The sequence below is a fragment of the Oncorhynchus clarkii genome, chromosome 28, assembly GCF_045791955.1.
Source record: "Oncorhynchus clarkii lewisi isolate Uvic-CL-2024 chromosome 28, UVic_Ocla_1.0, whole genome shotgun sequence".
In the NCBI taxonomy this organism is placed as follows: Eukaryota; Metazoa; Chordata; class Actinopteri; order Salmoniformes; family Salmonidae; genus Oncorhynchus; species Oncorhynchus clarkii.
This window is the reverse complement of record NC_092174.1, coordinates 19,815,693-19,842,305: the sequence shown is the minus strand read 5'-3', so window position 1 is coordinate 19,842,305 and position 26,613 is coordinate 19,815,693. Positions and strand designations below refer to the sequence as shown.

The window sequence follows — 26,613 nt, the reverse complement described above, 5'->3', positions numbered from 1 at the left end:
CTGTTGTAAACGAGCATAGCTATGTTTGCTAAGAGGTCTGGATCTTTAATGCAGTGATACATAAAAAATGGGCTCAGCTTGTGGAATGGAACTGTACATTGTCTGGGTGATTCCATTCTAGTAGCAAATTAATTTGAATAATTGTTCTTAACCTGACCAAAGCAATGAGGTCAGACTGTATATATTATTATAAACTGGGTGGTTTGAGCCCTGAATGCTGATTGGCTGACAACAGTGGTATATCAGAATGTATACCAGGGGTATGACAAAACATGTATTTTTACTGCTCTAAAGACGTTGGTAACCAGTTTATAATAGCTATAAGGCACCTCGGGGGTTTGTGATATATGGCGAACGGCTGTATCCAGGAACTCCGCATTGCTTGATGTGTAAGAACAGCCCTTAGCCGTGGTATATTCGCCATCTACCACGCCCCTTCGGACCTCGTTGCTTAATTGAAGATCAGAGTGTGTGGATGAGAAAGTGAGACATCCCACTCGCTTGTGTTCTCTGGTTCAAATAGAGACAATGAACTAAGCATATCAGACACAGCTGCCACCACGTAAGCAGACCCAAACTGTGATAACTTTTTCTATGGTAAAACGCGTGAGTGGGACATCTTAATTTATCCCCTATCTTTGCTATGGCACCCTCTATCTTCGTGTGTACACAGGGCCGGTGGCTCTGCTAGTGACGAACAATATGGCGCCGGGAGTAGCTCTTGCTTCTGGACCAATCGTTGTCTAAAGTCCCTTATCGGGCAGGATGAACCTATGCGGCCAATATTTAAGGTGAATGTGAAATTGGGTATTTATTAATTAATTAAATGGTGTTGTTTCTTACCTACCGCGTCAAATCGTATTTGTGCTATCGCCGTAATTTGGCATGCTAGCTTAGTTAGCAACGCACAACAAGAAGCCAAGCATGTTCGAAAAGTGACTGAGTAGGGACAGTTATTTAGCTAGGTATCTAACTTTAGATAGCTATGGCTGTTTGTTACCGCTGGCTACTGTATACCATTAACGTTAGTTAGCTTGGATGGCTAGCTAACTTTAAATTACTAGCTAAACTAGTTTGATACGTTAACAGGTTTGCGAACCATAATAACCACCGTGGGCATTTTCCTAGCGAAATAAAAAGCTAACGTTTGTCATGTGTCGTGAACAAAATTAATACGTAGATAATTAATTTACTGGTTAACTACGTAACTAGCTAGTTATTGAGCGCGTTAACTAACTCGCCTAATAATGTCAAACTGGTTTAACCATAACATTACATTACACAGCGCCCCTGCCCTTTTTGGTAGATAGCATTAGCTAGTTAGCCTGCCGTGCTGGCCATGTCTTTTCTAGTTTGGTTTATAATGTAGGTCTGACTGAGTCCGGATATCTACCATTAGCTAAATTGGATAACAAACACATTCTGAGGTTTCGACCATTCGTGATTTTTGGAAGCAAGCTACTGTTTCCAGCAAGTCACTGCAGTGAACCTTTCTGTCCACATTAACGTTACTTGTTAACAATATTCAAAATATGGCTAGCTAAATGGGCCTTATCATTTGTAAAACGCTAGGTGACGTTAGCTACCTTCCCATCTGAGTGTTATTGGATTAACCATACAGGGATGATTTAAATCAAACAAGTAAAGGCAGCAAGCCAAATATAACCAAAGATGCTCCTTCTCTAGTCCATGGTATAGCTAACGTAGCCACAATCGTTGGCTGTCGCAAGATGACATTTGGTAAACATACATTCCAGTTAGGCCTGTTTGAGCGCGAGCTTGCTAGATTGACACTTCACTGCATGTCTAACGAAATGAAACTAATAATTTACCGTTTTAATGAACATATGCAGCTACTTTATTTCCGAGGGAAATAGAGAATATTTGGTTGCTCATATTGGGATGTCATAACAAATCGTGCTTTGGCAAGCAAACCAACAGAAACATTGCACCTGCCACACTGGTAGCGCGAGCCCTGTCTATTCTTTTTTTCGTAGTCCAATCATGGTGGAAGATATCAGGCTAACAACGACAGTAACGTCAATATATGGCCAATTTGGATTATTTTACGAAATACCAATTTATAATTTGAAAGCGTAGCAATCAATAAAGCTGTGTTTGAGTCTATTGGCACAATGGAATTCGCTATAGTGAGAGGTAGGCTATTGCATAAATTGTCCTTTTATGTTTCCGAGCAAATAGTGCTGTTACCATTTGCACTCAGTGGCTAAAAACTACAGCAAAACTCTTTCCAGCATGTCAAAATAATACAATCTCCTGTTGCATGTTTTGATTACATTGAGCAGTCAGTGGCAGCGGACACACTTTAATCCCCTTTAGTTTTGATTTGTTATTTTAAAATGTGCAATATGGTGCTTTGTTTATACTACTCGTCTTAATTTCATATGGTGTATGCTATGCATAAAGGTAGGGTGTGGTCTGTATTGATTGACTTAGCTTCTTCTGTTTGTTTATACCCAAGCAGGCAGGCAGAGGCCCTGAAGGCTGACATGACAGGTATGTTTCACACCTCACCTTTGTGGTTCCTTCTTTGTTTTAACCCACGACCCCTTATTACTAGACACTATGCATTGTGGACGATAGTGTTTTTGCTGATATTATGGTCTCTTATTAATTTTGATCTTGAAAGCTTTTCCTTTTCTTTAATGTTTTGGAAGTTGATAATCCCCAGACCTGGGACAGACACTGCATATTCCTTTATCATATAAAAAAAGATGTGTCTGTAATATATATTTGACCAGGTAAGTTGACTGAGAACTTTCTCATTTACAGCAATGACCCAGGGAATAGTTAAAGGGGATGAATGAGCCAATTGGACCTGGGGATGATTAGGTGGCCATGCTGGTATGAGGGCCAGATTGGGAATTTAGCCAGGACACGGGTTAACACCCCTACTCTTACGATAAGTGCCATGTGATCTTTAATGACCACATAGTCAGGACACCTGTTTAATGTCCCATCCGAAAGACTGCACCATACACAGGGCAATGGTATATTTTATTTCAAATCAGAGGAGAGTGCCTCCTCCAACACCACTTCCAGCCTCATCTTTTCCTAGACCATGTTGCTTTGTGCATAATAGATAAGTTAACCAGTATATTGGTGTTGAGATCAATGCTGTAGAGGCAGCAGTGGACTTAGGATATGAGAAAAAAGCCCTTGCCTTATTTGTCTAAGAAAAGTGAGGAGCTGGGAAACACCAACTTATTTAGGTCTATAATCAATAGCCTAACTGTTAAATGTGCCTGGCTTTCATAAGTCATCCATATATATCTACAGAAATAAGACAGATCATGCTTCTGTTGTCTTTTAAGAGTTTTTTTTTTAGTAGCCTACTTATTCCGTGAGCACCAAGCCTCACGCAACTACAGGTGGGATAAACAATTTCGTAAATTTGCCTGTTTTTAGTCTTTGCTATGCTGTATTATTTAGTGTTTACACTAAACCCTCCTTTTTCTTGATACCCTCATTGTTTATAATAATAAACAAGTAATGTCATTATCATTAATAGGCTTAGTATAGCAGCCTTGTATAACCACCATCAAGGTTATAGGCTATAGGCCTAAGAGCGCGGCCTGTTTAGTCTTAATACCGTAACTTACTTAGGCCTATATCTTCATAGTTATGTAGGTTACTGTATCAATAATTTGTTCATGTCATCACACAGCATATGAGTCATTCATGATTTGAAATGCAACTAAGCATTTTAGTTTTAAAATAAAATGACAAAGCAACACTTGAATAATTAGCGTAAACAATAAATAAACCGTTCCGTTTCGGAAATTGCATTCACAAATGCATGTGACTGCTTTTAGTCTTTGTTGTAATAAAGGCTTAAAAAATGTCTCTGGTAGGATTCTAATTTATTTTGTTTACGTTGTTCCAAACGGACAAAAATGATATTGTAGTCTAACAGCACCGGTTTGGCACACACAATATGCATGCAACGTTTGCTCCTTACCTTTCTTGATCTCCAGTATTTTCCACAATTTGTCAAATTTATGCCACACATCAGACTTCGCCTTTACCTCCTAAGCAACCAGTAAACATTCCCCTGTTTTGAGTTTATTTGTTACGTCCTCTGCATACATTTTGCTTTCATGTGTGTTCAGAGTTTGTTATAACCCATTTATTGATGTGATTATGATATGCTATAGGTCAGGCTCTATTGGTGACGTGCATGCGATGTGTCATGTAAAGAGTGCAAGGGTTGAGGGAATAGGGAATGTCATTCCTTAACAAATTAGGGATTTCGGTAACAGATGGCTTTAATTATGTTCCATCATTAGCAACACGGACAGTGCAATAACTTTTGATGTTCTGTGATGTCACTGCAGCAGGGAGGAGAGAGTGAGAACGGGTGCTAGACACAGTCACTCGTTGTAATTATTTTTTTTAGACGGTGCAGTAATACAGGCACAATCAAATCAATTGGAACTCTTCTGATGGCATCGGCGTTTACCCCAGCCGTCACCGGTTTCATTAATAAGTGCAATAAGTCAGACTGACCGTACATACATAAGCCAACATCCGCACTGAGCTAAAGGCTACAGCTGCCGCTTTCAAGGATCGTGCCGCTAACCCGGACACGTATAAGAAATCCCGCTATGTCCCCTCAAACAGGCAAAGCGTCAATACAGGACTAAGATCGAATCCTTCTACACCAACTCTGGCACTCGTCAAATGTGGCAGGGCTTGCAAACTATCATGGGGAAAAATCATGGGAGCCGCTAGCTGCCCAGTGACGCGGCTCTGCCAGACGAGCTAATGCAGGCTTCGAGGCAAGCAACACTACACCATGCCTGAGCGCACCAGCTGTTATGGACGAGTGGGATCACGCTCTTCGTAGCTGACGTGAGTAAGACCTTTTTAAACAGGTTAACATTCACAAGGCTGCAGGGCCAGAAGGATTACCAGGACACATACTTGGAGAATGCGCTGACCAGCTGGCAAGTGTCTTCATGGACATTTTAAACCTCTTCCTGACCCAGTCTGTAATACCTGTTTCAAGCTGATCACCATACTGCCTGTGCCCAAGAATGTTCAGGCAACCTGTCTAATTGACTATTGTCCCGTAGCACTCACCTTCTGAACCATTCAGAATATTTTCATTATATATTAACCTACCTAAAGGTTTCTGGCAAGGAACACAAGCATGTTCACCTTTTCTGGCTTTAATAGACTGCGGAGTGGGGTAACAATATTGCCTGCTGTAGGCCTACTGAAGACACGTTCACAAGGAACACTTTTTGCACAGATGCAGAGGTATTTGACGGTATTTTGTCCCCGGTACCTAAATGTCTTTGCTCCGCGAAGAAGCAGAGATGATGGAGAGAACTTTACAGATGTTAACTGCATTAATTCTATTGATTTGAGTTTCTAGTTAGCAAGGGTTTATTTAGTTTTTGAAATCTCGAGAAACATATGACCGAAGAGAAGCTGCATGTACCTAATTATAGACAAGTTGACTAACAGCTTACCAAAATGTCAGAAATTATAAGCAGAAATATACTATATCTAAATTAGGAAAAAGTAAAACTGCACCCATGGTCAAAATCGTTTTGCTGTTTCTGACTGTAGCCTACAGCGTATTTTCTACATTAGCAGGTTAGGCTCTAGTGCAGGCCTCAGATTTTTCCTTTATCACAAAGTTGGGTGATAACATTCATAAGACTGCTAAATAAACTCTGCAAAAGAAATTGCCCCTTTTCAGGACCCTGTCTTTCAAAGATAATTTGTAAAAATCCAAATAACTTCACAGATATTCATTGTAAAGGGTTTAAACACTGTTTCCCATGCTTGTTCAGTGAACCATAAACAATTAATGAACATGCACCTGTGGAACGGTCATTAAGACACTAACAGCTTACAGTCGGTAGGCAATTAACATCACAGTTATGAAAGCTTAGGACACTAAAGAGGCCTTTCTACTGACTCTGAAAAACACCAAAAGAAAGATGCCCAGGGTCCCTGCTCCTCTGCGTGAACGTGCCTTAGGCATGCTGCAAGGAGGCATGAGGACTACAGATGTGGCCAGGGCAATACATTTGCAATGTCTGAACTGTGAGACGCCTAAGACAGCGCTACAGGAAGACAGGATGGACAGCTGATCATCCTCGCTGTGGCAGACCACGTGTAACAACACCTGCACAGGATCGGTACGTCCGAACATCACACCTGTGGGACAGGTACAGGATGACAACAACAACTGCCCGAGTTACACCAGGAACGCGCAATCCCTCCATCAGTGCTCACTGTCCACAATAGGCTGGACTGAGGGCTTGTTGTAAGGCAGGTCCTCACCAGACATCACCGGCAGCAACATTGCCTATGGGCACAAATCCACCGTTGCTGGACCAGACAGGACTGGCAAAAGGTGCTCTTCACTGACGAGTCGCGGTTTTGTCTCACCAGGGGTGATGGTCGGATTTGCATATATTGTCGATGGAATGAGTGTTACACCGAGGCCTGTACTCTGGAGCGGGATCGATGTGGTGGGTCCGTCATGGTCTGGGGCGGTGTGTCACAGCATCATTGGACTGACCTTGTTGTCATTGCAGGCAATCTCAATGCTGTGCGCTACAGGGAAGACATCCTCCTCCCTCATGTGGTACTCTTCCTGCAGGCTCATCCTGACAATACCCTCCAGCATGACAATGCCACCAGCCATACTGCTCTTTCTGTGCGTGATTTCCTGCAAGACAGGAATGTCAGTGATCTGCCATGGCCAGCGAAGAGCCCGGATCTCAATCCCATTGAGCATGTCTGGGAGCTGTTGGATCAGAGGGTGAGGGCTAGGGCCATCCCTCCCCCAGAAATGTCCAGGAACTTGCAGGTGCCTTGGTGGAAGAATGGGGTAACATCTCACAGCCAGAACGGGCAAATCTGGTGCAGTCCGTGAGGAGGAGATGCACTGCAGTACTTAATGCAGCTGGTGGCCAAACCAGATACTGACTGACTTTTGATTTTGACCCCCCTTTTGTTCAGGGACACATTATTCAATTTCTGTTAGTCACATGTCTGTGGAACTTGTTCAGTTTGTCTCAGTTGTTGAATCTTATGTTCATAGAAATATTTACACATGTTAAGTTTGCTGAAAATAAACGCAGTTGACTGTGAGGACGTTTCTTTTTTTTGCTGAGTTTAGTTTGTTGGGGTAGCTTTTTAGTTAACTATCTGCATTGACCCTTTTTGCGCTAACTTATTTTTCAATCATCACATGCGCTGCTACTGTTTACTGTCTGTCACTTTATTCCTATTTATGTGTACATACTGTCTACCTCAATTACTTCGTACCCCTGCACATATTCTTGTTACTGGTATCCCTTTTATATAGCCATAGCCACCATTGTATTCTTCTGGCCCTTCTTTGGACACTGTGTTAACAACCCCCCCAGACGAGCTTCAATGCCATACAACTCTCTTTCCGTGGCCTCCAATTGCTCTTAAATACAAGTAAAACTAAATGCATGCTCTTCAACCGATCGCTGCCTGCACCTGCCCGCCCGTCCAACATCACTACTCTGGGCGGTTCTGACTTAGAATATGTGGACAACTACAAATACCTAGGTGTCTGGTTAGACTGTAAACTCTCCTTCCAGACTCATATCAAACATCTTCAATCCAAAGTTAAATCTAGAATTGGCTTCCAATTTCGCAACAAAGCATCCTTCACTCATGCTGCCAAACATACCCTTGTAAAACTGACCATCCTACGGCGATGTCATTTACAAAATATCCTCCAATACCCTACTCAATAAATTGGATGCAGTCTATCACAGTGCCATCCATTTTGTCACCAAAGCCCCATGCACTACCCACCGTTGCGACCTGTATGCTCTCGTTGGCTGGCCCTCGCTTCATACTCGTCACCAAACCCACTGGCTCCAGGTCATCTACAAGACCCTGCTAGGTAAAGTCCCCCCTTATCTCCGCTCGCTGGTCACCATAGCAGCATTCACCTGTAGCACGCGCTCCAGCAGGTGTATCTCTCTGGTCACCCCAAAACCAATTTTTCCTTTGGCCGCCTCTCCTTCCAGTTCTCTGCTGCCAATGACTGGAACGGACTACAAAAATCTCTGAAACTGGAAACACTTATCTCCCTCACTAGCTTTAAGCACTAGCTGTCAGAGCAGCTCACAGATTACTGCACCTGTACATAGCCCACCTATAATTTAGCCCAAACAACTACCTCTTTCCCTACTGTATTTATTTTATTTATTTATTTATTTTGCTCCTTTGCACCCCATTATTTTTATTTCTACTTTGCACATTCTTCCACTGCAAATCTACCATTCCAGTGTTTTACTTGCTATATTGTATTTACTTTGCCACCATGGCCTTTTTTTTGCCTTTACCTCCCTTATCTCACCTCATTTGCTCACATCGTATATAGACTTGTTTCTACTGTATTATTGACTGTATGTTTGTTTTACTCCATGTGTAACTGTGTCGTATGTGTCAAACTGCTTTGTTTTATCTTGGCCAGGTCGCAATTGTAAATGAGAACTTGTTCTTAACTTGCCTACCTGGTTAATTAAAGGTTAAATAAATAGCCAAGTTAGCTTTATTCATTGTGGATCTATTGTTATGTTTTTTACTTTTCTATTTTATTTCTCTGCATTGTTGGGAAGGACGTGTAAATAAGCATTTCACTATTAGTCCACACCTGTTTTAAGAAGAACGTGATGAATAAAATGTGATTTAATCCATCAGAAGTGTATAAAATATAAGTGAGAGGAGTGCCCATAATGTCCTCCTTTCCCCTAGATTCTAAGCTTGGCGCAGCAGAGGTCTGGACTTCAAGGCAGGCTCTTCAGGACTTGTACCAGAAGATGCTGGTGACTGACCTGGAGTATGCTTTGGACAAGAAAGTGGAGCAAGATCTGTAAGTCCCAGTCTACATTAAATTGGTTGTGTAATTAAACCTATTAGGCAGCCTACTACTATCGCTACTCTTGCTAGGTCTAGGGATTTTAGCCTCACTTCGTAACAATAAGATGGTCCTAATTTTATAATGGGAAACAATGTTTTGCTGTCTTTCTGAAGATCACATAATTATGGTATGTATTCCTGTTTCATTGAGTCATTTGACCTTACATCAACATACTCTTTAGTCCAATAGTTATCACTCTAGTTATGTTATCACATTCCAGGCTGTAGCTCATCCGGCTGTGATTGGGCGTCCCAAAGGGCATTGTCCGGGTTTGGCTGGCGTAGGCCATCAATGTAAATAAGAATTTGTTCCTGACTTGCCTAATTAAAGAAAAGAAAGTTGTTGAATGACCTTAACTGGATTTTACATTTGTAAGATTGCAAGACAACTGTAAAGAAAGTAGATTAGTAATAACCAGAAGTGTGGACTCAAGTCACTTGACTTGGACTCGAGTCACAAATTTAATGACATGAGACTATTTGATAGAAAATAAAATAACTTGGTACACAACATTTACTTGAGACCAATGTTCCCTCTAAACTGCGCGCTGCTCAACCGGGGCTGTTGTGCAGAAGAAATATCAGCCCCCGCAGAGGAGCATGACAGTTAACACTGTTAACAGTTAACAGTGGCTACTGGCTATGTCTGAAGATAGTTGTAACAGTGCACTGCCTTCAATATTATGTGATGAATGTTGCATTCTGGAGAAATTAAGATCTTGTTGATGATGATAGGAGCTACCTGGGGGAGGTGTCAAAAAGTTTGAGGATCACGGAGCTAGCGACTGGATTCCTGTACAGCTATAGAATTGGATGCAGCTGCATTATGATATTGTAGGGAGAGAGGATTGCCACAAATATGCAGCTCCAAAAATGTTTTGCTAATCAAGAATGTGAACTGTTTACTTTGCAGGCTCTCCAGCAATGGGTCATCGAGCAACAATTACTACTAGCATAGGCGTACTGGTCTTTTGTTTTGAAATTGCTTATTTACTTAACCATTTGGAATTTGTTGTTAAAATGTATTATTACGTGATCAAAATATTTTGTAGACAATGAAAAGGGCTGTCTGGTAGCCTCAGTAGACAAATATTGTTTTATTGACAGGACTTGTGTGACTTGACTTGCTCTTAGAATGCTCGACATGGACTTGAATCGAGACTTGACCCGGTCTACTTAAGACTTGGACCTTGTGACTTAAGACTAGCTTGTGACTCAAAGTAGTGACTTGGTCCCACCTCTGGTAATAACTGTGAGGTGAGTCAATTTGCTCTCAAGCACAATACAACTATTGTACTGTTGGAAGTAGATGTATTATCATCAGCTGTTTGACTCTGAAACAAGAAAGTATACTTAGATTTTCTCACCTCATTTTTCAGCTGGAATCATGCTTTTAAGAATCAAATAACAACACTACAGAGTCAAGCCAAGAACAGAGCCAACCCCAATAGAAGTGAGGTGCAGGCCAATCTGTCCTTGTTTCTCGAGGCAGCTAGTGGATTTTACACACAAGTAAGTTGCAACTAGAAGGTAGGTTAACGTTTTTGAAGAATCTTCGTTTTTGGCCGAACCTTATTTGCCAGCTCTGCAGATATACAGTTGAAGTCGGAAGTTTACATACTTAGGTTGGAGTCATTTAAAACTCTTTTTTTTTTTTTTTTAACCACACCACAAACTTCATTTGAAGTCAATAGGAAGTGTACCTGTGGATGTGTACCTGTGGATGTATATCAAGGCTGAAACTCTGTGCCTCTTTGCTTGACATCATGAGAAAATCAAAGGAAATCAGCCAAGAACTTGTAGACCTCTACAAGTCTGGTTCATCCTTGGGAGCAATTTCTAAATGCCTGAAGGTACCACGTTCATCTGTACAAACAATAGTATGCAAGTATGAACACCATGTGACCACGCAGCCATCATACTGCTCAGGAAGTAGACGCATTTGTCTCTTAGAGATGAACGTACTTTGGTGCTAAAAGTGCAAATCAATCCCAAAACAACAACAAAGGACCTTGTGAAGATGTTGGTGGAAAAGGGTACAAAAGTATCTATATCCACAGTACGAGTCCTATATCGACACAACCTGAAAGGCCGCTCAGCAAGGAAGAAGCCACTGCTCCAAAACCTCCATAAAAAGCCAGACTTATGGTTTGCAGCTGCACATGGAGAAATGTCCTCTAGTCTGATGAAACAAAAATAGAACTGTTTGGCCATAATGACCATTGTTATGTTTGGAGGAAAAAGGGGGAGGCTTGCAAGCCGAAGAACACCATCCCAACCGTGAAACACGGGGATGTTAGCGTCATGTTGTGGGGGTGCTTTGCTGCAGGAGTGACTGGTGCGCTTCACAAAATAGATAGCATCATGAGGTAGGAAAATTGTGGATATATTGGAGCAACATCTCAAGACATCAGTCAGGAAGTTAAAGCTTGGTCGCAAATGGGTCTTCCAAATGGACAATGACCCCAGGCACACTTCCAAAGTTGTGGCAAAATGGCTTAAGGACAACAAAGTCATGGTATTGGAGTGGCCATCACAAACCCTGACCTCAATCCCATAGAAAATTTGTGGGCAGAACTGAAAAAGCACGTGCGAGCAAGGAGGCCTACAAACCTGACTCAGTTACACCAGCTCTGTCGGGAGGAATGGGCCAAAATTCACGCAACTTATTGTGGGAAGCTTGTGGAAGGCTACCCAAAACGTTTGACCCAAGTGAAACAATTTAAAGGCAATGCTACCAAATACTAATTGAGTGTATGTAAACTTCTGACCCACTGGGAATGTGATGAAATAAATAAAATCTGAAATAAATTCTCTACTATTATGACATTTCACATTCTTAAAATAAAGTGGTGATCCTAACTGACCTAAAACAGGGCATTTTTACTAGGATTAAATGTTATGAATTGTAAAACGGAGTTTAAATGTATTTGGCTTAGGTGTATGTAAACTTCCAACTTCAACTGTATGTCTAGAATTTATTAAGTAAGCAGTTCATCATATTGACATAAGTATGTTAATCAGAATACAAATGATGCTGGATATTTTTTAATCTCAATGTCGAAATGACAGAAGCAAAACCCGTCAACTCTTAGTAACTTGACCCTTTCCTCTAACAGTTACTACAGGAGCTGTGTACCGTGTTCAACGTGGATTTGCCGTGTCGTGTGAAATCATCTCAGCTTGGAATTATCAGCAATAAACAGACCAACCCCAGCACCATTGTAAAACCCCAACCTAGCTCTTGCTCTTATATCTGCCAGCATTGTCTTGTCCACCTTGGCGACATTGGTGAGTTTTCACACTACAAAATAATTTCACTGGGCAGATCATTTTGAGGTCAATATTTTATCAGGCTCACAATCAGTGCTTTGAGCAGTTTTTCTTATCTCCTTTCTCCCCCCTTCAAGCACGATATCGCAACCAAACCAGCCAGGCAGAGTCCTATTACAGACATGCAGCTCAACTTGTCCCCTCAAATGGTAAGTACTTACAAAGGTTTTAATGTACAGTATTTGTTTACTGGTACACAGAGCATCAATGTACTTCTTTGCAACTTCCAAAATTTCACCTGATAAGAAAATCATTTCAGCATATGAAATCTTTTGTTAACCTGATAATTTCACTGATGTCCCAATGTCTTTCTCCTTCAACAGGTCAGCCTTACAATCAGCTGGCCATCCTGGCCTCCTCTAAAGGGGACCACCTCACAACGATATTCTACTACTGCAGGAGCATCGCTGTCAAGTTCCCTTTCCCTGCAGCCTCCACCAACCTGCAGAAAGCTCTCACTAAAGCTATTGAAAGGTATCATTGAGTGTTTTTATTGTAGCCTCATTTCAACCACTCTTTTCACAAGGTGTTATGCTTAGCTGTGTTTATTTTCCCACCTTTATCAACCATCATTTGGGAAGGGACTAATGAGTGTGATGTCCTTAACAGGTGTTTATCAGCCAGCTGGTTTACAGTAGGGATGGGCATTGGGACATTTTTGAGTGTTTTGAGTATTCATAGAATGTTTTTCTGAGCACTCGAATGAAAATAAGTCTATTTTTAGAATACAAGGCCTGCACTGGAAAATATTTGGTGCAGTTATCTATATTCCAACAGTGTGCAACAATGCCTAATTGATCGTAACATTACAGAAAATAAATCCTAATAGCTACATTTCCATATATATTTAATAAAAAACTATTGCCATTTTAAAGAAACTCCACCCACAAACAATATTTGTTTTTTGTTTTATTAGTCCATTGTTGATATAGTCCCAAAATTCTTTGGATGTCAGTCACGTTTTCAATATATGTAACTTTCCAAATGCAGGAAGTAACATATCTTGAAGATGTGATTGGGGACATGCAAAACATATCCTTTTAAGATTAGTTCATTGAAACCAACTGGTTATATTATATCATGGAACGCAATCTTCAAAAAGGCATTAACCTCCGCAGTGGTGCTTGCTTGTAGAAGCTGATGGCTGTGGAATGGCATAACCTTGTTGTGTTAATTTAGCAGACAAGACGCTCTTATTTCCCGAGCCCTTATCACAGTCAAGACACACCATGATGTAATATAACAAAATATTTTTCCAAGTGAAAAAAGTTGCCAGTGCGTAGTGAGGCGCATCTCGTGTCTGGAACACTTCTTAAGAGTCATCATTTGAAATGGAGTTGATATACTCCATTGATATACAGTTGATATACAAAGCCTCGGCTAACCAATTCTAAATGGCACTGCCAGTTAGCAAAGTAGCCTAAGCAGAAAAAAGACAGAACAATTATTCCAAAACTGTATCTTGTTGTTGGAACATATTTCCCTACTTTAATCAACAAGTCCATTTAACATTTCTGAAACTGTCATTTGGCAAGAGATCTAGCTTGTGCGTGACGTTTTCTTAGGCATTTATTACTGTAGGACTAACTGGAGCTTGTGCGTGGACTTTGCACGCGTGTGTAGCGGGAGCGGTCGGAACGCTATTGAGTGAGCGACATGGAGGGGAAAGGGCATTTAGCGAGAGTGGTGCTTTGTTTTTGTTGTGCCGCGCAAATGCACATGCACAAATGTAACACTAAAGTCAAAGCAAATTAACGTGGTCTTCAAGACATTTGGGCAGCCACAGCACATTCCACCAAATAGTTTTGCAGTATTTAAAAAATATATATATATATCTGGTTAAAGACTGAGTTTTGACGTCCGTTCAAATACTCGATTACTCAAGTCCATCCCTAGTTTACAATGTGTGGACTTGAGAGAGCAGTTGAACTTGTTGTATACATGCTTAATCCCAGTCTTATCTTCAGCCACGATGAGGTCAAAACAAAGTGGAGTATGTCAGATTTCATCAAGGCCTTCATCAAGTTCCACGGTCACGTTTACCTGAGCAAGAGTTTGGAGAAGCTCAACAACCTGAGGGAGAAGCTGGAAGAGCAGTTTCAGGTAAAGATTTCAATTTGAAAGTAAAGTTTAAATCCTTTGACGGTGAACTAAGGATAGAGCGATCTTGGATATGTACTTCTCTATGAAAGTCTTTGCATTACTGCACTTAACAAGCTATGGGCTGGTTTCCCAGACACTGATTAAGCCTGTACTGGACTGAAAAGCTATCTCAATGGAGATTCTCCACTGAAATAGCTTTTTAGTCCAGGACTAGGCTTAATCTGTGTCTGAAGCTACCCTAATTCCATATATTTAAAATCGCTTAAACATGGTTTATTTTATTTTTTTGCAGAGGCTGATTCGACAGAAAGCCTTCAGCTCCCAGCAGCTGGTCCACATCACGATTATCAACCTGTTTGAGCTGCACCATCTGAGGGACTTTGGCAACGAAGCAGATGACCAGAGCTTCAGCTCCGATGAGCAAATCGGCTGGTTCCAACTTCTCGGCCTCTTCAGTATGTCCCCAACTCCAATTGTTTCTCAATATGCACGAGACCTTGTGGTTGACATGCCTGTTCGTGGTTATGCAGTTTTTAGTTTGTTACTTTCTATGTTTAAAAATCTGGGAGTACTGACAATGGATTTGATAACCTGCATCTTAGATGTAATTGTATTAACTGCAAGGCCCAGCTAGCAGATTGTCTCAAACGCTTTTCTCAACCGCATAGTCTATCAGATGTCACCACTCTTTGTCGAATTAGAATGACAGAATTGGATTTACTTGTGGTGGTATTTTATTGCCCTCTTCCTTTCAGTGTCATTTCTGGGTATCATGTGTAGCCAAGCATTACTGAATAAGAACCGAGGAGAGGAGATCATGGGAGAATGTCCACTGCCGGCCATCAAGGTGTCTCTGGACTGGCTCAAACTGCGATCCACTGTTTTTCAGGACAGTGCTGTGAACAAACGACAGTAGTATGTTTTTCACTTTCTATGTCAACATTTGCCCTCCAGGTGTCATATTTTAGTTTGATACATTCTGCTTCTCTGGTGTTGTAGCGTATTCTATTGTTTACTCATTTTTGGACCCTTTCTTTTAGATCTTAGCAATAGCAGGAATACTTGTATTTTTCTATTATCTGCATTTTAGTTAAAAGATTTTGCTCTTATTTCACCTCAGTGTTTGGCCTTGGCTGGTGTCCATTCTGAACAGTTTCCAACCGAAGGAAGATGATGTTTCCTGTGCATCAGGTAATGCCCATTTGAAATCTCTGCTTTGATACTCATTCTTGGTTAGAGCTCAAATTTAGTTGATTGTCTCTAATGTCCCTTATCTGTTTTCCAGTGACTCCACTTCCAGAGGAGTTTGAACTGCAGGGGTTTCTGGCTCTCCGGCCAGCTCTACGGTACTTGCATTACTTACCCTTTTGTCTCAGCCTGTCCTCCATATAGACTGTGTGGTTGTGTGCATAGCATGTTCCATGTTCTCTTGTATTAACCCTGGTCTGTTTTGGTATACCCCTTTCCCAGGATCCTTGACTTCACTAAAGGCCACCAGGGCGTTGCTGTGGACAAGGAGGGTCTGCCAGTCCGTGCCCGTCACCAGAGGCTCATCAGTCTAGGGAAATGGGTGGCAGACAACCAACCAGGGTGAGTCTTCAACTCTCTACCCACTACTGTTTTAAAGACTTATTATGAACTACCACATCATACCGCCAATATAAAAAATGTTTTAATCTTTGAATAATGGCCTGCTTTTCAAAGATGCAACAGTCTCTCTTTACCTTCGCACTACTGACTTATTAGGCATTTTCACACTGCCCCTTAGCCCTGGGCTAAGGAAGATTTTAGCCCCAAGGCCAAGTGAGTGTCCACACTTGCTCATTCTAAAATGAGCTAGCACCAACCTTAGCCCAGGGCTAGCTGGCCCTGCTCTGGAGCAGGGTGAGCACTGACTTTTTGGGGCTAGGCCCAGCAACATGGTGCCAAAATAGCCAGTGTGAAACAGGGTCAAGAACAACGCATAGCATTTTCACTGTCCAATCACAAAAGTTGCACTTTCATATAATTTGCATATGCCTGTGATGTGTTCTGCACAGTATTTTAATAAGTGCATGTATACTATTTCATCCTCGTGGATAAAAACCTGTCAATTAAAAAAATAAAATAATAATAATTAGTAAAAGAACATTGGTTACTATGGCTAACAAAAATGGTTGCTATGCAGGCTGGCTAACTGCAGGATTTTTGGAGTCTACTTCGCCTCCTGTAGTTCGACTCCCAAAACACGCTGAAACGGCTGCGTACACACCACCTCGTTATTTGAGACCTACTAGGAAGACATTTACATTCAGGAGGACTGACATGAGTATGATCTTGCCCTATTGCTCAGCAACTTAGCCTATAAAAAGCCTATTTTGTTTGAATATAGGTGATGTGTAGGAACTAGAATATTTAAGTGATATTTTGTCATTATTATCCAAACGTGTGTTGTTCCAGAGGAGTAATCGCACAGGATCAGTTTTTCCAAACTGCTCCTTGTAATTCTTAATTTATTCACCTTTAATTGACTTTTTTATTGTAGCCGTGAATATATTTCAACGTCATGTCTAGACTATATAATATGCTACACTGGTAACTTGTGCTTGGCTGCCAAAGGTATCCCCATAATATTTAAATTGATGAAGTGTGATCCTAATAATTATTTTAGGGATCCATGGTAGACGTCCTTCCTGCTGAATCATATTTGCACTTGACTGTTTATGAATGAGAAAATAAACTGTCCATTTCCAAAAAGTTTACCTGGGATTCCCTGCTTTGCGATCTATTGCCTAGGACGGTGATCTAAATCCGACTAAGGCAAATCATTTCCTCCGTTGCAAAAATACTAAATCTTACGAGACGAGCAGTCGATTCCTAGCAGAATCGATGCTTGACACCCAGAAATGGGAATCGACACCGGGAGTTGATGGGTTGAGTGTCAATTTTTTTATTCTTCTTCCCACCACTACACTTAGCTAGCCAACTGAAGGCAGTCAAACTCTACAGCTGGAAGGGCAGCAAAGCAAACACTCTATTTTCGTCTCTTATCATAACTTTTCTATTGACATTTAATTTGATATAGTTATCCATGATGATAATATTGTTGCATGATTTGATTTGGATGAGAAAAGTTTATGTCTCATCCATGCACAGCATTCGCTGTACATGGGCGATATCGCATGTCAAAAGTGACAGGTTATTTCCCGAGGTCGGACAGGCAGATTATCATGAAATGATTGGCTAGAAGCAAAATAATGAGGAAGTAATGTGTTTAATAAATACCATATTAACATTGGTCACGTGTTTGTCCGTAAGCCCATGGCTTTGGAATACAAGTGTGACTCCTCAGCCCATGGCTGAAGCTTAGCCCAGGGTTAACAATAGTGGTGCACGACTCCATGATTTTTGGAGTCGATTCTGACTCCTGTGGTTAGAGTCGACCGAGTGAACTCTTGCTCGACTCCCAAAACGGATGCGCACTCACCACCTCATTCTTCCCGGAAGGTAGCCGGGATGTAGCCTAGTGGTTAGAGCGTTGGACTAGTAACCGGAAGGTTGCAAGATCGAATCCCTGAGCTGACAAGGACTAAATCTGTCATTATGCCGCTGAACAAGGCAGTTAACCCACTGGTCCTAGGCCGTCATTGAAAATAAGAATGTGTTCTTAACTGACTTGCCTAGTTAAATAAGAAAGTAAATAAAATTGCGGAGTCCTACTAGAAAGACAACATTTGCATTCTAGAGGACTGACATGAGTATGATCTTGCCCTATTGCTAATCAACTTAGCCTATAAAAGGCCAACTTTGTTTGAATATAGGTGATGTGTAGGAATTGGTATACTTTAATATACTTTTGGTTAATTTACAATGCTTTGCTAGGCAAGACATTGCGAGATGCAGATAACCAAGATATACGCACGGTTTCGTCTGTCTACCTGCCCCGATCCTCTCTCCCTCGCTGGCTCACCTGCTCTTTCTCCTTGCTATGCAAAACGCTAGTGTGTGTTCGGTCTGTTGCGTGTAGAATAGCTCAGCCTACTTTAGTTAACTTTCACGAGACATTGCCTACATCTTTTGATTATCGATGCACAGTTCTGTCTGCGTGGTGGCCTGGCTGTGCCCCTCCCATTTCTCTCTCTCCCTCGCTCGCTTTCTTTTCTGTGAAAGATGCAAGAGTTTGTTCTCGAAGTAGACTATGACAACTAGTTTCCTCCATTGAAGAAAATACAGAATCTTAAGAGTCGATTCCTAGTGGATTGACGCTTGACAACCAGAAATGGGAGTCGACGGGCAAGGAATTGATTATTTTGGAGTCGACTCCCCACCTCTAGTTAACAAATGCTTGTGTAAACACAGGTTAAGCTAGCCCAGGGACAGTCTTAGCCTGGGTCTAAGATAGTTTTGGGCTAAGAACAATGCAGTGTGAAAAGACCTATTATGAACTAAACTACCACATGCACCAATATGTCAGTAGTTTCCATCTTACTTGAATAGCCTACAAGATGCAACAGTATGTGACAATGCCTGTGGCTGTGTATTCCAGGCTGATTCAGTACAAGTTCAGTGACAGTCTGCTGTTGTTCATCACTGACATTGAGGAGCTGACAATTGAGGAGCCCCAGGAGAAGGATGCCCCTGTGCTCCAGGAGTCCTCCAATGGAGAGCAGACTCCCAACGAGGGCAACATGGGTCTGAAGTCAGTCCTATCCATGGGCAAGACCCAGAACAGTGTGTTGGAGATCGGCGAGAGACCCGTGGTGACTTTCAAGGAGAACATCAAGCCCCAGGAGCAGAGCAGGGAGCCCAGCCGCAACCAGCACCATAAGGATGCAGGGAAGGAACGGAGGGACTTCGGCAAAGGTAACGGAGTGCTGGGAAAAGGAGAGCAGAAGAGGGATGGAAAGAGGAAGAGTGAGGTGAAGAAGAACAGCCATGAGAAGGCCGCAGATGCAGGGAAACAGGTAGAACGAATGCATTGTTTTTCTTTCTAAAGGTGGGATTTATTCTGTGATTGTATGTATGCGTCCCAAATGACACCCTATTCCCTATATCGTGCTTTACTTTTGACCAGAGCCCTATGGGATCTATTTAGGACGCAGACATGTTTACTGGAGTTTTTACTACCTACTGACCCATAGTTTGTGTGTCTCGGTGCAGGTGAAAGCCCAGCCGGAGATGAGGACACCCGTGTCTGAGGCCCGGAAGACTCCAGTCACTCAGACCCAGACTACCTGCTCCTCCCAGTTCATCCCCATCCACCACCCGGGAGCCTTCCCTCCCCTGCCCAGCCGACCAGGTACCAGCACCACCTTTCACAGTGATCACATACCTAGATTGAACAGTTTTACACTTAAAAGATTTTTAGATCTAAGAGTAGCGAATAACCCTCTCTATTTTATGTGTAAACTGTTTGCAGTTCAATTGTATTCTGCCATTTAAATTCATTAAACTAACTTGATGTTGAACTTTTCAGGTTTCCCTTCTCCGTCTTATGTGATCCCTCCTCCTGTGGCGTTCTCCATGAACCCTGGCTTCACCTTCTCTACAGGCATGTCTGTCTCCGGGCCATTCCTACAGCCGGTCTCCCACCCTCAGCAGCCTGGCGCCCAGCAGGTAAAGGGAGACATTCTGCTCAACTCTAAGGGCAAGATTCCCAGACACAGATTAATCCTAATCCTGGACTCAAAAGCATTTTCATTGGAGAATCTGTAGGCTGAATTTGTCTGGGAAACCAGTCCTATAACCTCTTATGTAAGCAAATGAAAGTGCTTGGAACCAAAAAACAATCACACAAAAAAATGAATGACAACTTTTATTTTTATTTTTATGGGACCTACCAGGTCCAGGCTGGGAAGCCGTCGCACATTCCATACAGCCAGCAGAGGCCAGCAGGGCCGGGGGCCATGAACCAGGGGCCCCCCCAGGGCCAACAGGGTCCTCCCCAGCAGCAGCCCTCCCAGGCCCAGCAGTCCATGCAGCAGTCGGTGCAGCTTCAGGCTTTGGCCCAACAACAGCAGCAGCAGTCGCCCACTAAGCCTGTGCAGTCAGTACAGCTGGGCAAAAGCCCACCTCACCATCCAGGGATGCATCAGGTAAATTATAAATCACAGTAGTTCTGGACTGGAAAGATACAGCGTCATTCAGTGCTATTGTTCTACTGTAAAGTGTGTTGTGATTTATAAATGCACTTCAAAGAAATGCACGAGCTTGTCTATTATAGAGGTGTCCTGTTTTCCTCCTAACCAGCAGTACATGCAGGTTGACCAGGCTGGCCAGATGTGGAGCCAGCACCAGGGGCAGCCCACCATGCAGAAGATGCAGGTGCCTGTCAAGCAGCCCTACTATGGCATGCCCCCCCAGGACTCCCTGAAGCTCTTCGAGCAACACCCTGTGCAAACTGCTGGGCAAATGCCCATGCAGCCACAGCAGCAGAGCAGCATGGACAAGAAGATGAAGTACCCGGATGTGAAAATGCAGGATTTTTACTGGGAGCTTCCCTACCGCATGGGGGATAACAGACAGACGGTGGGGGAGAGGATGGGCAAGCGGCCGCCCCCAGGGGTCTTCCACCCAGACCAGGACAACGCACCCAGAGGACCTCCCTTTGAGGTGAGTGGTTGAACTCCTCAACCATAGATTTAGAACACAAGATAGATTATATACTAGGCTGATATTATCTGTCATTAACCACCTAGAACTAGCAATGTGAATTGGGGAGTTGGGACTATTTCTCTATCTTGTTCTTCCTAACACTTCTTTAGCGTGTTTGGATATGGATGGTGTTTAATTGTATCATGTTATTGGAATGTTTGTGTAGGTAACTTGACTCTAAATGTAAGCAAACCTATTGGATGGGAGTCCTTTGGGTCTGTGGCTTCCTCCCTCAGAGAAACTGATAAAAATGTGGTTTGAAGTCCTGGAGTTTGTGGCAGATACTGTCAGTCTAACTGGCAATGGAAAGTCCAGCTGTAAGTGTAAGACTCAACCATTCCCGTCTGGACCCCATGATAGAGGAGGTTCACTATGTAGGAAAATATGATCTGTTATTGGACTGAGCAGACTTGTTGTTTGATAGAGTAGCCAATTGGGAGCCATGTTATGCAATACATAATGCTCTGCCATCACATTGATTTTGTTACTAGAGCAGGCTCCTCCCACCTTCTGTTTTGGCCTCATTTGTGCATTTTCATGGTGATTGACTTGTATAGGAAGGAATTTGAATGTTGAAATAATATATGGTTGTATGATCAGTCACCAGACTGCTATATTAGTTTCAAATATTGTTATGATTGTAACAACTCAAACTGGAATGTGTGGGTTTATATGGCACAATCATTCCTTTGGTAACCTAGCTTGAGGACAGGGCTTGGTTTAATGTTGTCTATATCTTTGGAAAGCTAGGCCTATCTTTTTACTACCTTCACTGCCTCCTCTTTGCCACCTTTGAGCTTTATCTTTGAAAAAAGTATCCCTTTGCCAACCTATTTCTTACTGGCTTACCTATGTTTCTTTTTCCCCCCCCTCCTTTTTGCTTCATTCTCTCACTAGGACAACAAGAGCTCCCCTCTTCTGCCTCCAGACCTTTTAAAAAGTCTATCAAATTTTGAGGAGGAAGAGCTGGTCTTTACTAAGCCTCATGGTTTCTACCAGGCCTTGGCGAGTCCTCTTAGCACTGCTCCAGGAAGAAACCTATTTGTATGTAGTCTACTTCGCTTAACGTAATCCTCCTGGTTTAACCAGCATGTTAAACATCAGGGACCGTATTCAGAAAGTGTGCTGATCAGTTATGAGTAAGATTACATGGACAGGGGTGGACCTGATCCTAGATCAGCTGTCCTACTCTGAGACACTTTATGAATGCAGGCCCTGATTCACCTTCACAAAGTATGTGATGTGAGTAGAATAATTGAGTTGCAGGGAGATAAGGCTCATACTTTGTATAAGAGGGCACTATATGTAAATATGGTTTCAGGGCTAGTGTTGATATAATTGGTTGGTTTTGTTCGCTCTTCTATGTTAACAGAAGTCAACCCAATATTTGTTTGACTTGTCAGAACAGTCATTGTGCTTTTGGAAGATGAGGCTAAATGTTTGTTGCATGACTCCTGCAAAATGGTGTAGGCTAAGCCTACAATGTACACTAAGATACGTTGTTGTACATGATCAGGTTGAACATATACTGTAACTGGGATTAAATGAGACATTATCCAACATATTGCGTACATTCCATCCCTATCAGTATTCATAGCAAACATACGAACACCTGAGGAGTCGACTAGGAAAATATGCTGATGGAATAAATTACATTTATCAGAAGGCGATTACTAAACACAACATTCTATCTGATAACGTTTTCCCAATCTTCTCCTGTATTTGTCAAATCAGTCCAGAATGGAGAGTGGTGCTGAGGTGATGGGCCAGTCGTCTTCTCTCATGCCCTTATCTGGGTTTCCAATTCAGGTCAGTATGCATGCATGGGAGAATCTCTGCTCTTCAAAGGCCTGCCGCCAGATGTATTTTGACTGCTTTGTGCGGGAAAGAATGTAGACTGCATCTCACAGGCAGTGGTTTGATTAAGGTCTCACAGAGCTTCTGTAATGATGTTTGCTCTTAAATCCCAGTTGCGTTTGAAATACCACGTTTTTAATGTTGTAAACCGAAGGCGAGTGACTGACATTTGGTATGACTGAAAGCTATGTTTTTTTGTTTAGGAGAGTTCCTATCAAAACAGCATTTTCAGCCAGGCGTATGGGAAAAACATGTCTCCCAACCCCAAGCCTGATGCTCCCATGCTGCACCAGGAACCTTCTCTGTACTCCCTGTTTGAAGGAACTCCATGGTCCCCGTCCCTTCCCGCCAGCTCAGGTACTTGCCTCCATAAACATCACAACAGCCCCCCTGTTAATGTTCAATCACACGCTTAGCATCTGAAAGGGTCGCTATTTCAATATAATCCTATTGAAAAGCATTTAATAATTGATCTATAATGATATTTCTCCATTTCCATAACAGATCACTCTACACCAGCAAGCCAGTCCCCTCACTCTTCCAACCCAAGCAGTTTACCATCTTCCCCACCCACACACAACCACGGCTCCATCCCCTTCTCTAACTTCGGCCCCATAGGAACGCCCGACAGCCGAGACAGGAGGATGGTCGACCGCTGGAAGTTGGAAAAGACTGGTTAGTCAACTTTTATTTATTTATGTATATATATATATATTTCTAGCCCTCCCCTCAATCACTTACACCCACTGAAGTATTTAAATGTCATTTTTAATGTTAGCATTGATTTATTTTCACTTTTGTATAATGACGGACCTTTCTACACTTTTTGAAGTAATTGTTAAGTCATGGTATTTTATATAATGAAAACCTCTGTTTTTGTCCAGGGGCTGTGAGTGGGTTTGGTTTGGACTACCTGCCTGCTGTGTCATCCTCTACAGATCACCGAGCCCCCGAAAACAGCTGGCACCAGGGAAACGCCCCCAGCAGCTCCTGGGCGGCCCAGGAGTCGCCCATGGAAGACTCCTCCACTGTGCTCCTTGACAGTCTGAAGGTACCATACGATACACGCAAACAGAATGGCATGCAATGTCCCTTTGGATTGCCACTAATATTACAATACTATTGTAGCTAGTTGATACTAGTTTAGATGTGTAAGGTTTAGCTACTGTTAGTTACTCTAGACTAGTTGAATAGATGTGTCATACGATATTCTTCTATCTCTGTTCTCCCCAGTCCATCTGGTCCAGCTCAATGATGCAGCCGGGGCCATCGGCTTTGGAGCAGCTCCTCATGCAGCAGAAGCAGAAGCAGCAGAGGGGCCACGGCACCATGAACCCTCCACACTGAAGGGCCTGCAGTCAGAAGCACTTGTGTGATGAAGTAAAAAAATAAAAACACGCTCCAAATCGGAATTACCGGCAAATGGAGGATGGGGAAGGTGAAACGATTTCCCAACAGGCTCAAAACACCCCTCGGCTGACGAGGAGGAACGGTACAAGTCTTCTCTCGCGCTCTCTCTGTGCCTCGCATGGCAACGAGGGCGTGCAAGCACCACCTACTCCACCTCGCTGCTGAGCACGAAGCTACTGCGGGGTCCAATTTGTAGGATACGTTGAGGAAACTGAACCTCTGACAGCCAGTCACCATGCTCAACACCTGAATTCCTCTGGAGAGTGTGGGAATAAATGACCATCCTTCAGTCCATTTCTCTTGGATTCCATGCATCTGGTCTCCTCTGAAAGCTCCTTGCGCTGCTTTTGGTGTGGATTTACTACTACTCTGTCTCGACTTACCTACTGTACAAGAGAGGAGAATAAAGGTGGTGCAGGGTAATTTTGGGAAGGCAAGGTGGGCCTAAAACGGTAGACGTGGTGGGGAAAAAACGACTGAAATCTTACTGAATTCTTGACTAAATTGTATTTCTTGGACTAAGAAACAGGATTAAGATGGACTATGTAGCTGGGGAATGAATGGAGTTCTAGCTATATTGCTAGATGTGGGGGTAAAAGCGTGCCTGTCTTTCTGTGCACAGAATCGTTTGAAAATACTGAAGCAGGTTATGCTATAGATGCGAATTTTCCAGTTTGCTAATTGGACTGCAGATTGTTGCTTTCTGTAAATGTTTTCTAAGGAGGGAGGTACATCTCCAGGTCAATTGAGGATGATGGGAATGCTTTAAAAGCTCACCACAATGTTAGCTCAACAACAAACGGAGAAAGGGAAGAGAAAATAGATGTAGGGATAGTATTATTAGCTCTAATAGATTGCAATTATTAGAAATACTGTATTTTGTGATTTGTTCGTAACAGTTTTAGCTTTATGAAATATTGGGTAACTGTCCAATAGTTTACTGCTTATGGGGAAGTCTATATTTATATGTTCCTCGTTCCCCTTGCTTCTTTCCCTTCACTCACCTTTGAGGTGAAATGTAACTCTAGCTTACCTACGTAGTTTTCGTTTGTTCATGTTCTGCCTTTTTAATAGTTTTAAGCATCTTTTTGGCTCTCATTGTGCCTGGTAAGTTTTTTTTTTACTCTTATTTCTATCATGGTTGGCACTGTCTTGTAATTGAAACAAGCAAACGGGTCCAGCAAAGCTGCTGGTTCAGCAATATGGGGCACAAGCCGAGCCAGGTGGACAGACAGTGGGCTGGGCTAAGGCTGGGTGACAGAGGGCAGGACAGTTGAAGTAGTCCCTGACTCCCCTACATGGCTCAGAATAGGGGAGAAAGATTGATTTATGGTAACCTCTTTGCAACCACTACTATTATCACAAAAGTAATTGCTTCATCCTCTAGGATAGTGGTAATCATCATATTATACCCCGGAGAGTGGCTCGCATGGTTTTCTTTTCTAAAGTCGTAGCTCAGCTTTTTACATAGCTATTGTGTAACTAACTGAACTAGTTGTTTGGGTATTACGTTCCTGTCACTTGGGGGTACGCCAGTGTGAATCTGTTATTGGCTAAGTTCCTCTGATGTCATGACAAACGCCGTAGCCAGATAATGACTGTTTCCTCCCAAATAATGGAATCCCTGAAGCACTGAGCGACAATCAGCAGACTCAAGAGGTTCTCCAGGGGCCAGTCTTTGAGGCATAGCTCTAAATTGTCAGTTGAGTCTAGGGGTCACTGTTGGATAAGATTAGAAATTTGATGACTATATGCAGTGGTTCCCTCTTTATGGTTTAGGCAGCATAAAGCATTTTGTATTTAAAAGGTATACGAAGACTGAATCTTTTATGGGGGGGGGATGTGTTTTTATTTTCATGTAGAGAACATTTTATTAAAGCCAACTTTAAATGTGTCTATTTTCTGTGCTTTTCCTGTTGCATTAAAATTGTATTTAAAAAAAAAAATAGACTGAATCTTGGGACAAATTTGTCCTGAAATGCTTACAAAAAAAACAACCTTATTTAGCACATCAAAACAAGAGTGGAACTGTGGCCCTGTTTTCTCTCCTCTATCTGCTCATTCTAAGGGGTTCTGATTTGAAATGTGTGGTTGGATCATCATGAATGGTGTTTGTCAGTGGTGTTGAGTTTAACCAGTTCTTGCTGTCTAGATGGGCGGTAGAGGGAGTAACGGGTAGAATGTTGGAAACGCCCAGCTCTGGGCATTCTGCCATTTACTACATTGTTAATGTGGACTCGCATCTCTGCCCCATCCTTAATACATTGTTTTCACCGCAGCAAGATGTGTGGAAGAGAACCCTGCACTTTGGGCAGGTGTAAC

The 26,613-nt window shown here is 42.4% G+C and overlaps 1 protein-coding gene across 8 annotated transcripts; it reads left to right on the top strand.

The window, feature by feature from the left end:
• The first annotated feature begins 662 nt into the window (after positions 1–662).
• Positions 663–26,185, top strand: LOC139386617 (nonsense-mediated mRNA decay factor SMG7-like). Of its 8 annotated transcripts, none has more exons than XM_071132339.1 (24): positions 663–791; positions 2,486–2,517; positions 8,791–8,908; positions 10,335–10,467; positions 12,075–12,246; positions 12,366–12,437; positions 12,612–12,762; positions 14,256–14,391; positions 14,684–14,846; positions 15,147–15,306; positions 15,512–15,582; positions 15,677–15,737; positions 15,862–15,981; positions 18,917–19,334; positions 19,531–19,669; positions 19,847–19,986; positions 20,214–20,465; positions 20,623–20,982; positions 21,922–22,068; positions 22,759–22,833; positions 23,085–23,238; positions 23,386–23,556; positions 23,766–23,932; positions 24,115–26,185. In XM_071132339.1, the coding sequence occupies exons 1-24, from the start codon at positions 766–768 to the stop codon at positions 24,226–24,228; spliced, it is 3,552 nt and encodes a 1,183-aa protein (XP_070988440.1). In that variant the 5' UTR covers positions 663–765; the 3' UTR covers positions 24,229–26,185. The 8 variants fall into 8 exon arrangements, with proteins under 8 accessions (XP_070988440.1, XP_070988442.1, XP_070988439.1 ...); XM_071132338.1 differs by having other exon boundaries at positions 670–791; positions 2,483–2,517; XM_071132337.1 differs by having other exon boundaries at positions 681–791; positions 20,620–20,982.
• The last annotated feature ends 428 nt before the right edge of the window (positions 26,186–26,613 follow it).